The sequence below is a fragment of the Salvia splendens genome, chromosome 21 (genome assembly GCF_004379255.2).
Source record: "Salvia splendens isolate huo1 chromosome 21, SspV2, whole genome shotgun sequence".
In the NCBI taxonomy this organism is placed as follows: domain Eukaryota; kingdom Viridiplantae; phylum Streptophyta; class Magnoliopsida; order Lamiales; family Lamiaceae; genus Salvia; species Salvia splendens.
The window spans coordinates 22767225-22781542 of NC_056052.1; the positions used below are offsets into that span (position 1 = coordinate 22767225).

At 34.3% G+C, this 14318-nt stretch overlaps 2 protein-coding genes across 3 annotated transcripts; both read right to left on the reverse strand.

Moving 5' to 3' along the window:
• Window positions 1–297: 297 nt before the first annotated feature.
• Window positions 298–4896, reverse strand: LOC121785147 (abscisic acid receptor PYL8-like). The gene is made up of 3 exons (XM_042183520.1): window positions 4644–4896; window positions 1360–1575; window positions 298–878 (listed from the first exon to the last, which is right to left on the reverse strand). Exons 1-3 carry the CDS (start codon window positions 4767–4769, stop codon window positions 648–650), a joined length of 573 nt encoding a protein of 190 aa, XP_042039454.1. The 5' UTR covers window positions 4770–4896; the 3' UTR covers window positions 298–647.
• A 1207-nt stretch (window positions 4897–6103) lies between these two features.
• Window positions 6104–10136, reverse strand: LOC121783639 (probable trehalose-phosphate phosphatase 3). Of its 2 annotated transcripts, XM_042181775.1 has the most exons (9): window positions 10089–10136; window positions 7870–8006; window positions 7580–7723; window positions 7404–7475; window positions 7187–7312; window positions 7047–7103; window positions 6859–6960; window positions 6578–6799; window positions 6104–6490 (listed from the first exon to the last, which is right to left on the reverse strand). In XM_042181775.1, exons 2-9 carry the CDS (start codon window positions 7996–7998, stop codon window positions 6341–6343), a joined length of 1002 nt encoding a protein of 333 aa, XP_042037709.1. In that variant the 5' UTR covers window positions 7999–8006; window positions 10089–10136; the 3' UTR covers window positions 6104–6340. The 2 variants fall into 2 exon arrangements, with proteins under 2 accessions (XP_042037709.1, XP_042037710.1); XM_042181776.1 differs by lacking the exon at window positions 10089–10136 and having other exon boundaries at window positions 7580–7720; window positions 7870–10002.
• Between the last annotated feature and the right edge of the window lie 4182 nt (window positions 10137–14318).

Genomic DNA, 14318 nt, shown 5'->3' on the forward strand with positions numbered 1-14318 from the left:
CCATAATCACCAACAGTCCACAATGGCCTAAACTCCCACTCTCAATCCCCATTTTCGTGTTGCCATTAGGTATCATTGATCAATGAAAATTAAAGCATCCATAAATAAGCAAATATATTGAAGGTTCAAAAACCATAACATGATTTGACATTTTCATCTTGGTTTGTCATGTCATGACTCATGATTTGCAGGGTTAGACACTAACCTTACAAAGATGTTATTGTTTCTCAAAAGTGAGCAAACCATTTTTTCACTTGGCTTTGGTATTGCTAGCGAAAGACATGAACAATTCCGAAATTGGTTTTAAAAACATGTAAATAGTTCACTCTACTTACTTTTATCCTTCAATACATGTATACTTGTATACTTCCATACATGTATACTTGTGTCTCAAAATATATGCTTTCATTTCTATTTATTCAACAAAAATAAGGGATGAAGCATAGGTATTTCACACAATACATTGACATATTTTCCTAGAGCCTTGAAGAAAGCTTCATCCTTGGTGAAAATGACTATGAGAACGAGTTACAAACAGCAAACAACGAGAGTACAGGACAATATGTAGAGCCAGTTCCAACTCAGAACGTATGGCTATTCTGCCTCCAAAGCCTTGAAGAAAGCTTCATCCTTGGTGAAAATAGCATCTAAGCACCGTGGCAGGCACGATTGATGGGTTCGGTTCTGTCTTGCACAGCAAGCCTCTCCGAAACATCAGCCAGTGATTTCAGATTACACCTGATCAGTGCTTCGACGAAGTAGCATGTTTCGTCTTGTGTGTTCCCTTCTGGCACATCCACCACAAACGATTCAATCACCACTGTCCCAGGTCTCCCGTCAATGACCTCAGGATGAACAGATGCAACGGAAGAGTAGTTCTGCAACAAATGTATGGCAATTGTTATACCAGAACGATTAATGCACAGAGAAAGAAGAATGATCTAATGAGTCAGGCGAGATCCAATGAGTCAATACAACTATGTTCACCCTCATACTATGACAAGACAACGAAATAAGCATGCGATTGAAGTGAATGCATAGTGATTCAAAAGACTATGGGCCATTGAGTGTGGCTGTAAATCTGAAACCTCTCCAACGTTCCATCCCGCACACACTCACAATAATATGTAGGTTAGAAACACCTTTAAACCTATTCACCGATCCATATATTTATCAATGAATGGTCAGAACTTTGTTAAGCGCCACAATATGGTCAACAAGTACTCATAGCTGAACCTAATATACGAGAAAGAAAAAATAGAAAACTAACAAAGTAGAGAACAAATGTTGATAATGGTTTAGCCAGAAACAAATTAGTTGACCTACAAAACAAAAAGGGAGAAGGAACCATGAACGTACTCTGAGTCTGTGGTCTCCACCGACGATTTTTACACTAAGTATGTGTTGATTATCATCAAGAAGCTCCAATCTCTCGGTGCTGGTGGTAGCAGGGAGACCAGACTTAACATCAACTTCCCTCACACTGCCGATTTCAAGATTCCCCTGCACAATGCAACGGCTGACAAAAGGTTTGTACTTCTGTGGTTGATCAAACCTCCTGACCAGAGACCAAACCTAGCAGAAAGCAACCACATCAGTTACCATGAGTATAAATAGATTAATCTATAAAAGGTGCCAGCAACCATCACTTGACTTCCAGCATATAACATAGCAAAACACATAATCTATTAAACCTTGCTCCTAATCGAAAAACATAATATCATTATTGTTATTATCAAAAGACATAAAAAATTCCAAATGATCTAACGAAAAAATTTCAATCGTAAGCTAACAGTATCACCCTTCAATGTAATCAATTCAGATCAAAACTATTATTTGTAGGAAAACAAAAAATTAAAAATATTGAAACAAGCAGCAACTTTTTTTTTCTTCTTTTCTGGTGAATCTATCATCAAAGAATCCAATCAAATTGAAAATAAACAGATTAAACGAAAACCGATGTTACGATCTGACGTCGTGGCTTCCCAATCGTGACCGCAACTCAACGAATTCACACGATTCACAACAATATCATACACTCGAGCTAAGATCACATGAGCTAAGAAGAATCAATAGGAACTATATTGAAGATGATAGGGTTTAACAAAAGTAGGAAATACAAGAGGAATGCTTAAGATCCACGATCCAAGCTAAGAGAAAAATCAACACAAAATAACCGCGACCCCAAATGAAAGAGCAACTACTACTATTTATACTCCGCAACCTAGCTCGCCTCTCTTCCGCGTTAGTTATCATCCACGTAGGACGACTTGCACGTCATTGCCTCGCTCTCATTGGTCAACAACACGTCATTGCCTCTTTACTAATGCCACGTCACTCGCTAGCTCAACACTTTGTTTATTATGCTAGCTCACATGTTGCATGCATGTGTTATCATTTTATGCATGCAACAATACCCCTCTCTTAGGATTCCTTGTCCTCAAGGAATCACAAGATAAGCCTCAATCTGCATTTATACTCCCTCTGCTATGTCCATTGCTTCTAACCGAAGCCTCCACTAACTACTCCCGCTTCGCAGCTCATATCCACTTCTCTCATTTTATCATGCAACAATTACTTCCCCCCTAAAGATTCCTTGTCCTCAAGGAAGGAAAGAAATCAAGCCTCCAACAAGTGAGCCATTGATCTCTCATCATTACATCAAATGCTATTATCAGCAAGCATTCGTGTCTCAGTTTCAATGCAGAGTTCGCTCGTCTCCAGCTCTTTGGCTAAGACCTGCCGACATACTTCGTAAGTTTCATCTTCACCATAGGCCTAGGAAATCGAACTGACAATCGCTTCAATGAACGATAGATACTTGAGCTCGCCATTTCTTCTACCTTTCCAAATTGTTTAGATGCTTGCTTCACCAAATGCCCCGATGTTGTTGGAGACAATTTAATATTATTCCTTGCCATCAATGAATCGTGTGACCAAACTTCTAGAACTACTTCTTCTCGCTTCATCTTTACCATTGGCTTAGGATACCAAATGAACATCCACAAGGACACACAATAATATGCTGAGATTGGTGAAATCACATCCAGCGCCCCCACTAAGGCATTTGGTCGAGCAGTTGGGAGGGATTCAGATTTCTTAAGCTGTTTTGAATCTGAAAATTCAAGCAATACATGGTCAGATTCCTTACCAATGAACCGTGGTGGAACCACAATCCTCTTTAGCTTTGCATCCGAAATTTCCACGGCCAGATAGCTCGTTGATTTCTGATAGGAACTCAGCTTGTATGATTGCAAATCAGTGATACTTGATATAGGTTGTAGCTTTCCTTCTTCGTGTGACTCGTGGCTGCCCCACTCCTCGTATAGCTCTTCATCACGTTGAGCCATGAACTTCAGCTTCACCGTAGGCCTCGGAAACCAATTGAGCAGCCACGGTAGTGACAAGCTATAATATGTCGCGATAGGTAAAACCATAGTCAGCTCATTCACTTGCGCATTTTGTCGAGCATGTGATATGCATTCAGTTCCCTTGAGTGTATCCTGCTCCAATTCCTTCCTCTTCTTCACCTCCGTTGATTTCCCCATAGGCATGAATATCTCCATCTCCCTTGTTTTCTGCAATGGAGTCACCACTACCTCCAAAAATTCAATATCCTCAATTTCCTTCGACACTCTTGTGCAATCCTCCACTCCGATCTTCAAATCTATATCCATTTCTTCATATCTCTCACTGCTATGTTGCTCCATTAGATCTTCATCAGCAATTGCTCGATCAACATCAATTGATTTATGAAAATCCAGATCGTCGGAGAATTTAGGAAGCTCCAATTGTGATTTGCAGTTGCCGGAACTAGCATCCATTGTCTCCATCGATCGACCTTGGCTTGAGATGCTTAGATCTAGAATTGCTTTCTTCAATGCATCGAATTTAGCCTCTTGTTCTCGCTGGATTTTGCAGAAAGATGCCTCAATCCTGTCCCTAATCCTCTCCCATACACTCTCCCATTCCAACTCTATCTCCTTCGCCTCCGTCAATCGCGTCGCCGACGTCATTTTCCGAGGAACGTTGGCTCTGATACCACTTGTTACGATCTGACGTCGTGGCTTCCCAATCGTGACCGCAACTCAACGAATTCACACGATTCACAACAATATCATACACTCGAGCTAAGATCACATGAGCTAAGAAGAATCAATAGGAACTATATTGAAGATGATAGGGTTTAACAAAAGTAGGAAATACAAGAGGAATGCTTAAGATCCACGATCCAAGCTAAGAGAAAAATCAACACAAAATAACCGCGACCCCAAATGAAAGAGCAACTACTACTATTTATACTCCGCAACCTAGCTCGCCTCTCTTCCGCGTTAGTTATCATCCACGTAGGACGACTTGCACGTCATTGCCTCGCTCTCATTGGTCAACAACACGTCATTGCCTCTTTACTAATGCCACGTCACTCGCTAGCTCAACACTTTGTTTATTATGCTAGCTCACATGTTGCATGCATGTGTTATCATTTTATGCATGCAACAACCGAATCCAAATTGCAAATCAATAATTCCATCACCACCAATAGAAACGCTGTTAACAATAACATCATCCCTCATCCAATCAGAGCTCACCATAACAATCGATAAAATAAAACGAAAAAAAACAATAATAAAGCGTGAAATTACAAGATGTACGGGCGCCTTAATATGGTTGATGAGGAACGAAGTGCATTGATTAGCCTTAATCTCGTGCGTGTGATGCTTCCGTATATAACCTCTCTCCACCGCGCTCAATCCTTTGACGTTCATCATGTTCGTTGGTAATCGCAGCGAGTTGACTCAGCCAGATCCGTACAGACTCAGCACACCCATTTTCGAGCTTTCGAAAACTAATAAGGTGTGTGACGACGCCTCATCTTCATCATCACTCTACCTCCCTAAATGGAAATAAATATATATTTCCTTTTTCAATAGTGGACCAAGTATATTTTATTTAAAATCTTTGAAATAAAAAGATTTTTTTTGTTTGAAATAAACTTTGCATATAATTTTATGAACAGTAAATTTGTGAATAGTATTTTACTTTCACAATTTTATTTTATATTGTATATAAGGTATGATTGAAATCGAAAACCTCAAACTTATTAGATGAAGGATAAGTATGTTGCCGACGAGCACATGTGTAATCTTAGCCGTGGACAAAATGATCACTGTAAAGTTGAAGGCTGGTAGTGGGATTTCTAAATTGATATATTTTCATGATGTAACGAAATGTTTATAGTCAATGTCACTTTATAGTGTTAATGATCATGCTCAAGAAAACTATGGATATCTAGTCATCACACCAAAACAATAGAGACAATAATATGGTTCGTGGATTTCTTACAAAAGTATTTATTTTAAAATTACAAGAAGTTCATCCGCTAAAAGTGTTTTCTAAGTAATATTTCCGCTCAAAATCAAGTCTAAAAATCATTCAAGAGTGGTTACATTTAAAATTAGTGGGTTTCAAAATTTAATTGTGCCATTTTATGTGGTACATTTATTGTAGTAGTGGAAATTCGAAAGTACAAAAAAAATCTATTATAAGTGAGCCACCAAGAAAACACGTTTAATTAGTCACATCATAGTATAATATCCACTAAACAACTATCTAAATTGCGTCGGCATTAGTATAATTTTGAATTTTGAATCTCGAAAAGATAATTTGTTAACATTTTTATGACATGGGATATTTTCTAAATTTCGAATTTGATATTATAAGAAATTTAAAAAAAATAGTTTGATGGGGAGCATAAACTATGGTTTGACAATTTTCTTGGTACTTTTAACCTTCTTCTAATAGTTATCTAATAACAACTGAAGTCTTAGTCTTGGCTTCCTTAGCCAATCAATATTGAGTTTTTCCCCTTTTTACCTGTTGAGAACAGTGTCCTAATTATGAAAATTATTTGGACTTGATCATAACTATGATTACATTTGTCCAAAGCCATTGAATACCAATAGTATATAGTATCACTTTAGAATATGTAATTACTATCTTTCTAAAAAAATCGTGTCCAACCGTCCATCAAGGTAATGGACAATTAGAAAAATTCTTAGGAAATATGTCGATGATAGGTTTGTATAATAGGATGTGCCAGAAATATCAATACATAAATACTTTATTAAATATAAAATTCAGGTTCAAAATCATGAAATACATGCATGGGGAAAAAAGCAAACCTATACCACGAGGAAACTCGAATGTCAGCTATAAAAAAGCAAGCCCCATTTCTCATTTTCCTAAATTTATCCCTAAATTTAGTAATATATACCCCATGATAACTTGATGTACTAATTCTAACACATGGAAAATAATTGTAAATGTAATTTTCTATGAATCACGTCGACTTTAGTGTGTCACCCCACCTCGACAAACGAAGCAAAAACGAGAGCACTTCCGTTGGATCTTTCAGAGAATAAGAAGCTGAAGTTTCCCTCGGAGACGTTGACACAACAATACCATGGCCTTGTCCTCTACTCTTAAGAACCTATATAATTCCAAAAAATAAAATAAAATAATTAATAATCGATCTGAGTATTGAAAATTTTGATTTGATATTTGTAGACAGACGGACCTTAAATGCATCTTCGTCAGTTTTATCATCGCCAATGTAGAAGGGGATGACATCATCGCCATTATCCGAGAACCCTAGCGTTTTGAGAAGATATGACAAAGCATCACCTTTGTCCCACTCGATTGAAGGCCTAATCTCTAAAACTTTCTTCCCACGAGTTAGATGAAATATAGGATATTCTGAAAGCAAATTACGTATTCTGTCCTCCAAATCTCCACAATCCTACAACATTATATGCATAAGTGATTTAAAATAAATTGTTAGAACATGAACAACTTTACCTCGCTCAAGACATGTCTGTAATGAACAGAGATGCAAAACGTATTATCCTCCACAAACACACCGGGGATGTCCAAGGTTCTTTGTTTCATCTCTTCTAACAGCTGTGTGAAACAAGTGTATATAATCTAAAATATGCATTTAACTGATGTTGCACACAATTTAATTAAGGCCAAATTAATTCCTATACCTTCTTAAGTGTAGGCAAGTACTCCTGAGCAGGTTGGAAAATTGTGGTTTTGTTGCCCTACCACATTCAATAAAACTTTTAAATTCATGATACAGAAAATAGTAGTGATTAAATTAAATTAAAAATGAAAAAAACAAAACCTTTTTATCCATTGTGTTTGTTTGAAACTTGTTGTCATAAGAATTTACATGCGATGGAGGCCCCATTATGTCCATTCCATGGCTTCCAGCATAGTAAATCTCATCCAGCTTAACAAATCCATACACCTGATCATCATACACACACTCTTTCAATGGTAGAAAATACAAAAATAAAAAATAAAAAATCAATCTCGTATTTTATTTCATCGTGAATTACCTTGTCACGACTTCTACCGCTTATTATAGCCGTTGGAAAGTGTTTTGCCACCTCTCGCACAGCACATCGCATCTTCAAAATTCAATTATATTATTAATTAAATAAAGGCTCGATTGGAAATTTCAAGGGAAAAATGATTGGTTCTACATCTACCCTCGTGAAAATATAAAACTCACCGCATCGGACATGAAAGCGCGATCGGGATCATTAACAATGGGAGAAAGTGTGCCATCATAGTCCAAAAACACGACTATTTTCTTCCCTCGCATCGCCTCGCCCGTCGTCTCATTAAACCAAGTTAATGCTGAAGGATGCTCCTGCTACAGATTTCAATATACTAATTCAATTAGCTAAGAGTAGTATCTTTAATTAGGAAAAATTAAACTACACATGATGGATAAATATGCATTAACTTTTTAAAACTGAATGATCTAACAAAATTATTTTATAATGGAAGGGAACTCACCAGCCAAGAAGTACATATTTCATCGGGTTGATTGGGCTCTACGATACTGGGTTGAGATCCAGATGAATTGGGCCCAGATAGATAGCCTACAGCTTTATTGTAAAACCTCCTCATATTTTCCTTCACCATAATTCTATCTGCACTTTAAAAATTCATTACTTTCTCATTTAAGTGGAATATTTTGAAATTTGGAAAAGAAAAGGAGCAAATAATTACAAATAATAATGCATCACCCATCTTATTTTGAGGACTTGGTTATACTTAAAAAAACAAGTTTGTGTGTGTGAACAAACACATTTGTATAGAGATTTATAAATATAAACCAAAAAAGACAGGTAGAAATAATGCAGAAAGTCTTTTTCTTGGAAAAGTTTATGGATTTTGAACAAATTCTAAAAAATATGGGGGCCACAAGTAAATTAATATATACTACTATTTATCCAAATTAATTACCAAATGAAACAATAAAATTATCAGCCTGTTATAACGAGATTATCCAGTAATCACATTAATTATCTACTGTGCAAATATGTGCCAAATGCAAAAAACTAAACTTGTCACACTCATAATAGCAGAATCATTAATCAGGAATAAATCAATCTAAATCAAGAATATATAAATGAGTATAGTAGTAAATGATTTAAGTCAGATTCTGATTGAAAAGCTGGCTGTTTAAAGACATAAACAAGTTGTAATATAATTTCTAGTGAACTTGTCTTAATCAACCCCTTATATTTTCCATAACACCGACATTTATTTATTTAAATCAAATACTACATGGCACATGTCTTTTTCAATAGGCTATAGAGTCTCATATGCATGTATCATTCTGGCGCCACAATCCCAACTACCTCTTCCAACGGCCGCCAACTGTTTTTTCTTACCCCCACACCCTCTCTCTCTCTCTTTCATCAATGCATATTTACAATAAATTAGTAATTATTTAATGACTATATGGATGGAAAATATGTATAGTAAAGCATTAAAGAAGGAATCAAATAATAATAGTGTGGAAAAAAACAGAAAACAAAGGGTTTCTAGGAAACATCAAGTAAGAAATAATAACATAAGAGGAAAAAGACCAAGAATGGGTGCGTGTCAACAAAGGATGTGAAGGTTTAGAAGGTGGAGGAATGAGGAGAAGACACTTCAACCATCAAACAATCTTTAAACTGATTTTTTTTATTAAAAAAAAGGGAAAGACTTTTTCATGTGAAAGTTTAGTTTACTGCAAAATGACAAATGAAAAGTCCAAAAAAACCTAAACTATCTGGAAACTGAGTTAGTACATGATAATATTATGAATAGGACAGCTCAAAGTACTACTTCCAATACATAGTAGTGCATTAATGTTCAAATAGTAATAATAAATTAATCATAATGCATGCTAAACTTTAATGGGTGCAATTATTAAATCATCTAACGACGTTCTATCATTCTCTCATAAATAATAAAGTACTATATGGGTTCTATTGTAAAATTTTGACTTATAATATCGTATGATGATACAATGTTAGATTAAGGGTGAGATCCCATATTTGTATGGTGGCAAAAATTTCATGAATAGAAGCTGATTAATTTTTTAGAGATTCAAAATAATAAAAATGAAACTATTTTGTCCTTAAAAAACATCCGCATAAGGAAATACAGTCAATTAATATTTGGATGGAGATAGTAATATTTGATGTTTTACATTTAGAAAAAAAATATTAAATCGTGGACGTTCGCTAATGGGCTCAAGAGAAGGATCCATTTCTCTAGACTTACGTGGTCGTAGGCCCAGCCAGATCACTGGGCCCACATCTAACTACCTTAATTCGCTGAAGAAAAAGGTAACCGAAAAACACCGCCACGACCTCTCCCAGTCGCCGCAACGGCGCGTGGCGCCACTCCGCCACAGTTAACAGTGGGGTGGATCCCACGCGCAATGGAGAGCGTGAGGTACCCTAATCTGCCACCGCTTTCCCGTTTCCCGAGTAATACAAAAACCATTGAAAATTACCAGAATAAAACAGACAAAAGATCCAGCCAAAACAAAATTGAAATTGAACACGCATTATTGCAATTTAAGCTCTTACATGCATGATCAAAATGCAGAGAAATACGAGATTATAATGAAGATGAATAAATGTAAAAGGGCCCCTTTATCAATTTTATGTACAATGTTTTGTATATGTGTGTGTGTGTGTGTGTGTACCTAATGTAGTAAGAAGACTTACAGAGGACGTTTCTTCAGCGAGAGAGAGAGAGAGAGAGAGAGAGAGGAGATGGGAGGAATGGTGGGGATATTTATGGAGGAAGAAAGGGGGTTTAGACGAAGGAGTTGGGATATTGTCATAATCAAGGTCAATATTTTGGCAATTTTTTGTTTTAATTATCATTTGCGTTTTCCTAATTTGTCCCGAATCTTTTGCCTCACTAAGATTACCAGATTATCCTTCTAAATTACCTAATACTATATTACTATTGTTGTTTCTATTAATGCGATTGATAATTTTAATTTACATTTTTAATAATTACTAGGAGTATTAATTAGTAGTATTTTATTACATAATAATATATAACAGCAATAATACGATTGTTATTTGATTTGATATTATTATAAAAATTGAATATGATACATAATTTTAAAGTGATATTAAGACTTTTTTATTATGAGTCATAATTTAAATAATTATATTATAATAATCTTAACAATTTATTAATTGGGGAAAATATGTATATGAAAAGCTAAGTTATTAATTTTTAGGATTCTAATTACTTTTTCTATTTAATTAAAAATCAAAGAAACACCAACATTTAAAATCAATGTATAAATAAACTTTCCTAGATAGAAGTCTGACAAACAAAGTAGTAGTATATGTCTTGAAGGGAATTCCATTGCGTATGAAAATCAGATAAATCCAAAGTATATTTGGTGGCAATTCAATTATATAAGAAAATGAGACAAATCAAAACTCGATGTATTTGAATTATTATTAAACAAAAAACTAATTAAAGTCTATGAGCAAAACAAGACATTGCCCATAATTTTTGTGCAGTTAATTAGATGTATCGATGTTACAAAAGTACAAATTTTGTTACTACTATATTTTTTAGTGTAAAAAAGTATACTTACATTTTTACGTGTCACAAAATTTCATAGATGCATGTGTTGGTGTAATCAAACCTTATTACATCTAAAGGTGTAGACATCTGTCATTGTGTATTTATAATTGACTAATTGTCCCATTGCTAGACATTTTAATTGTAGTAATATTTGCTTCCACGTTGTAAAATAATGGGGCAATTACAACCCTTAAACAAATATATTTACATATATAGTACTACCCCTACAACATAAACGCATTGTCATTATATACATACACGCTAAATATATTACAAATTAATTAGCGTCATGGGATGTGTAGCCTAAGAAATATTGAACCCAAACCCAATATAAAAACCTTTAATAAATGGAGTAATATTCTATTTCTTCGTAACTATGCTAAATTGTTTCTGATCGTGCAATGTTTATGTTTAATCACCGCCAAATTAAATTAGTTTTCGAGTTTTGTTAGTTTTTACAAAATAATGCAATTTTAAGGCATATGACAAATCATGGTAGCATGAGGAAAAATACATTGGCAGTGTAGGGGCATGAATAATCAATCAAGCTACACTTTTCTAATTACACATGAAAGCACATGTAAAGGGACTTAATTAGGTCACTTCTCTAAGTCGAAAGCTATTATGCACCTAACTGTTACCTAATGCGTGCTTTATATAATATGCTTAACTTTTTTCCAAAAAATAATATATATGACTTAATTAAGCATAATATATAGACACGTGAAATATCAATATATTAGTTAATCACTACATGCGCCGATGACTTGGTTGTTAGTACATCACACGTTTGACATTTAGTAACAAAATGTATATAAACTAATGACCAAAAGTCTCCACTGCATTAATTGTTGAATGTTGTTTAAACCAAATTATACTCCATTTACTAATTTTTCGGCAGGAGTCTATATTTAGTACTCCCTTCGTCCCATAGATTTCACAATTTCCTTTTTAGTTTGTCCTACAAAAGATGTCACATTTCTCTTTTTGGAAAAAGTTATTTCTCACATTAATATAAATATATTATTTTCTCTCTCTACCTAACACACAAAACAATATCACCTTAAATCTCGTGTCACTCTCGAACTATGCCATCTATTATGGGACGGAAATATTTTATAAAAAATAATTCCCTAATTATATTTTTAGCATAATTTGATTTGTTGTAAGTATATTATGCAATATTATTCACTTCAAATATTTTCTACTACTACTATAAATATATGCAATTTTTAAAAAATAGTTATAACTACTCCTATTGTATATATCTATTGATAGTTTAGTAATTTAATAGATTTTATATAGGGTTCTTTTTGGTTGACAAAGTATGTTATTGATTATGACAACTATGTGACATACATATGTCTTCGTATTGACATCAATAATGTAGGTTGTTAACATATTTGTCATTTATCAATTTAAGATATATTGTTATCAACTGATTATTGTATCTAAAATTCTTACAAATTGTGATCAAAATATATAGTCCTACTTATTTTTTTAGCTAGATTGTTTCTAAAATTCTTACAAATTGTGATCAAAATATATAGTCCTACTTATTTTTTTAGCCCGACGCTAGCATCTGTATTGTGAAAGTGTGTGTATTTATAATATATACTCTTAATTAATATTCTTGCTTTAATTTCTAAAGATTGTTCAGTGCTAGTAATTTATAGTTATGTTTTGTTATTTCTAAAATTTGATAATATAAGAATCTTTTGTATTTAAAACTGTGACGAAAAGAGTATATAGATATAGGGTTGTTTTATATACTAAACTAGTTTTAAACGCTAAACACCAAACACATCATTATAAAATAACGCGGAGTTCATTACAACTTTATTTGTAGTTCATTATAGGGAATTATGAGATTTAAAAACAATGACATCATCATGCATAATTTAGAAATCTGAAGTTCATTATAAGTTTGTTATTAGTTCATTATAATGAACTCCAGGTTATCATATAATGATGTTGTTCGTTCGTTTAAGGTTTAAGAGTGGTTTGGTATTGATCACAGTGTCGTGTTTCGATTGTTTGTTCTTGTATGCATTCGCTGATATATTTGTTTTTTTTACAGTGCCGTGTTTCGATGTTTTACGCATGTTTCTTGTTTCCCCTAAGGGTTTAACAAGCCTAGGGTCTAGGGTGTACTATGTTCTAAGTCTAAAAAACGTTGTCCACATACACGAGCTGCAGTATTTCATCTCGGGTTGCACATACATAGCGCGTAGGTATTTTTTAAAATAGACATACATAATGTATATTTTGTATAGTATAATGCATAGTTTAGATTCTATAATGCATTATTTGTGATATGTAATGAACATTTATAATGACCCGTTTAATTTAAGTTGTGCCGTGTGTCGTTGTTTGGCGAACGTTTCTTGTTTTACCTAAGGGTTTGACAAGCTTAGGGGCTAGGGTGTAGTATGTTCTAAGTCTAAAAAACGTTGTCCAAATACACGAGCTGGAGTAATTCGTCTGGGGTTGCACATGCATCACGCGTAGGTATATTTTAAAACAGATATACATAATGTACATATTGTGTAGTATAATGCGTAGTTTAGTTTCTTTAATGCATTATTTGTGGTATGTAATGAACATTTATCCTTACCCGTTTAATTTAGGTTGTGCCGTGTTTCGATGTTTTACGCATGTTTCTTGTTTTCCCTAAGGGTTTAACAAGCATAGGGGCTAGGGTGTAGTATGTTCTAAGTCTAAAAAAACGTTGTCCAAATACACGAGCTGCAGTATTTCATCTCGGGTTGCACATGCATGTTTTTTTTAAAACAAACATACATAATGTACAATTTAGTATAGTATAATGTGTAGTTTAGTTTCTGTAATGCATTATTTGTAATATGGAATGAATATTTATCCTGACCAGTTTAATTTAAGTTGTGCTGTGTTTCGAAGTTTGGCGCACGTTTCTTGTTTTCCCTAAGGGTTTAACAAGCCTAGGGGCTAGGGTCTAGTATGTACAACAGCAACCATGTGATGCATAAAAACAAGATAAATAATGCATTCAAATATCCAAATAATGTACACAATCACTCAAGTAATGAACATACAAATATTGCATTCATTCATAGACTCATGTACAACAACAATCTAATGATGCATAAAACATGATAAATAATGCATAGAAATAGCTAAATAATGTACAAATATTGCATTCACTCTTAGACTCATGTACAAGTTCCGTGACGGCTTCCTTATGTCGTGGAGTTAAACTCTTTATACAATTCAGAAACTCGGTAGGGGTTCGTCGACAATACAGTTGGTTGATGTTCCTACCCCTTGGTTTCCTATCCCCCGTCTCTTCCGGAGCTGTACTA

Excerpts from the sequence above, each read along its gene's own strand:
- LOC121785147 (XM_042183520.1), bottom strand. The coding sequence starts at position 4,769 with ATGATGAACGTCAAAGGATTGAGCGCGGTGGAGAGAGGTTATATACGG. Across the intron at positions 1,576-4,643 it reads TTAAGGCGCCCGTACATCTT|GTTTGGTCTCTGGTCAGGAG; the intron begins GTAATTTCACGC and ends GCTTTCTGCTAG. Across the intron at positions 879-1,359 it reads GTGGAGACCACAGACTCAGA|AACTACTCTTCCGTTGCATC; the intron begins GTACGTTCATGG and ends CATTTGTTGCAG.
- LOC121783639 (XM_042181775.1), bottom strand. The coding sequence starts at position 7,998 with ATGGTGAAGGAAAATATGAGGAGGTTTTACAATAAAGCTGTAGGCTAT. Across the intron at positions 7,476-7,579 it reads GCGCTTTCATGTCCGATGCG|ATGCGATGTGCTGTGCGAGA; the intron begins GTGAGTTTTATA and ends TGAATTTTGAAG. Across the intron at positions 7,313-7,403 it reads GCGGTAGAAGTCGTGACAAG|GTGTATGGATTTGTTAAGCT; the intron begins GTAATTCACGAT and ends TATGATGATCAG.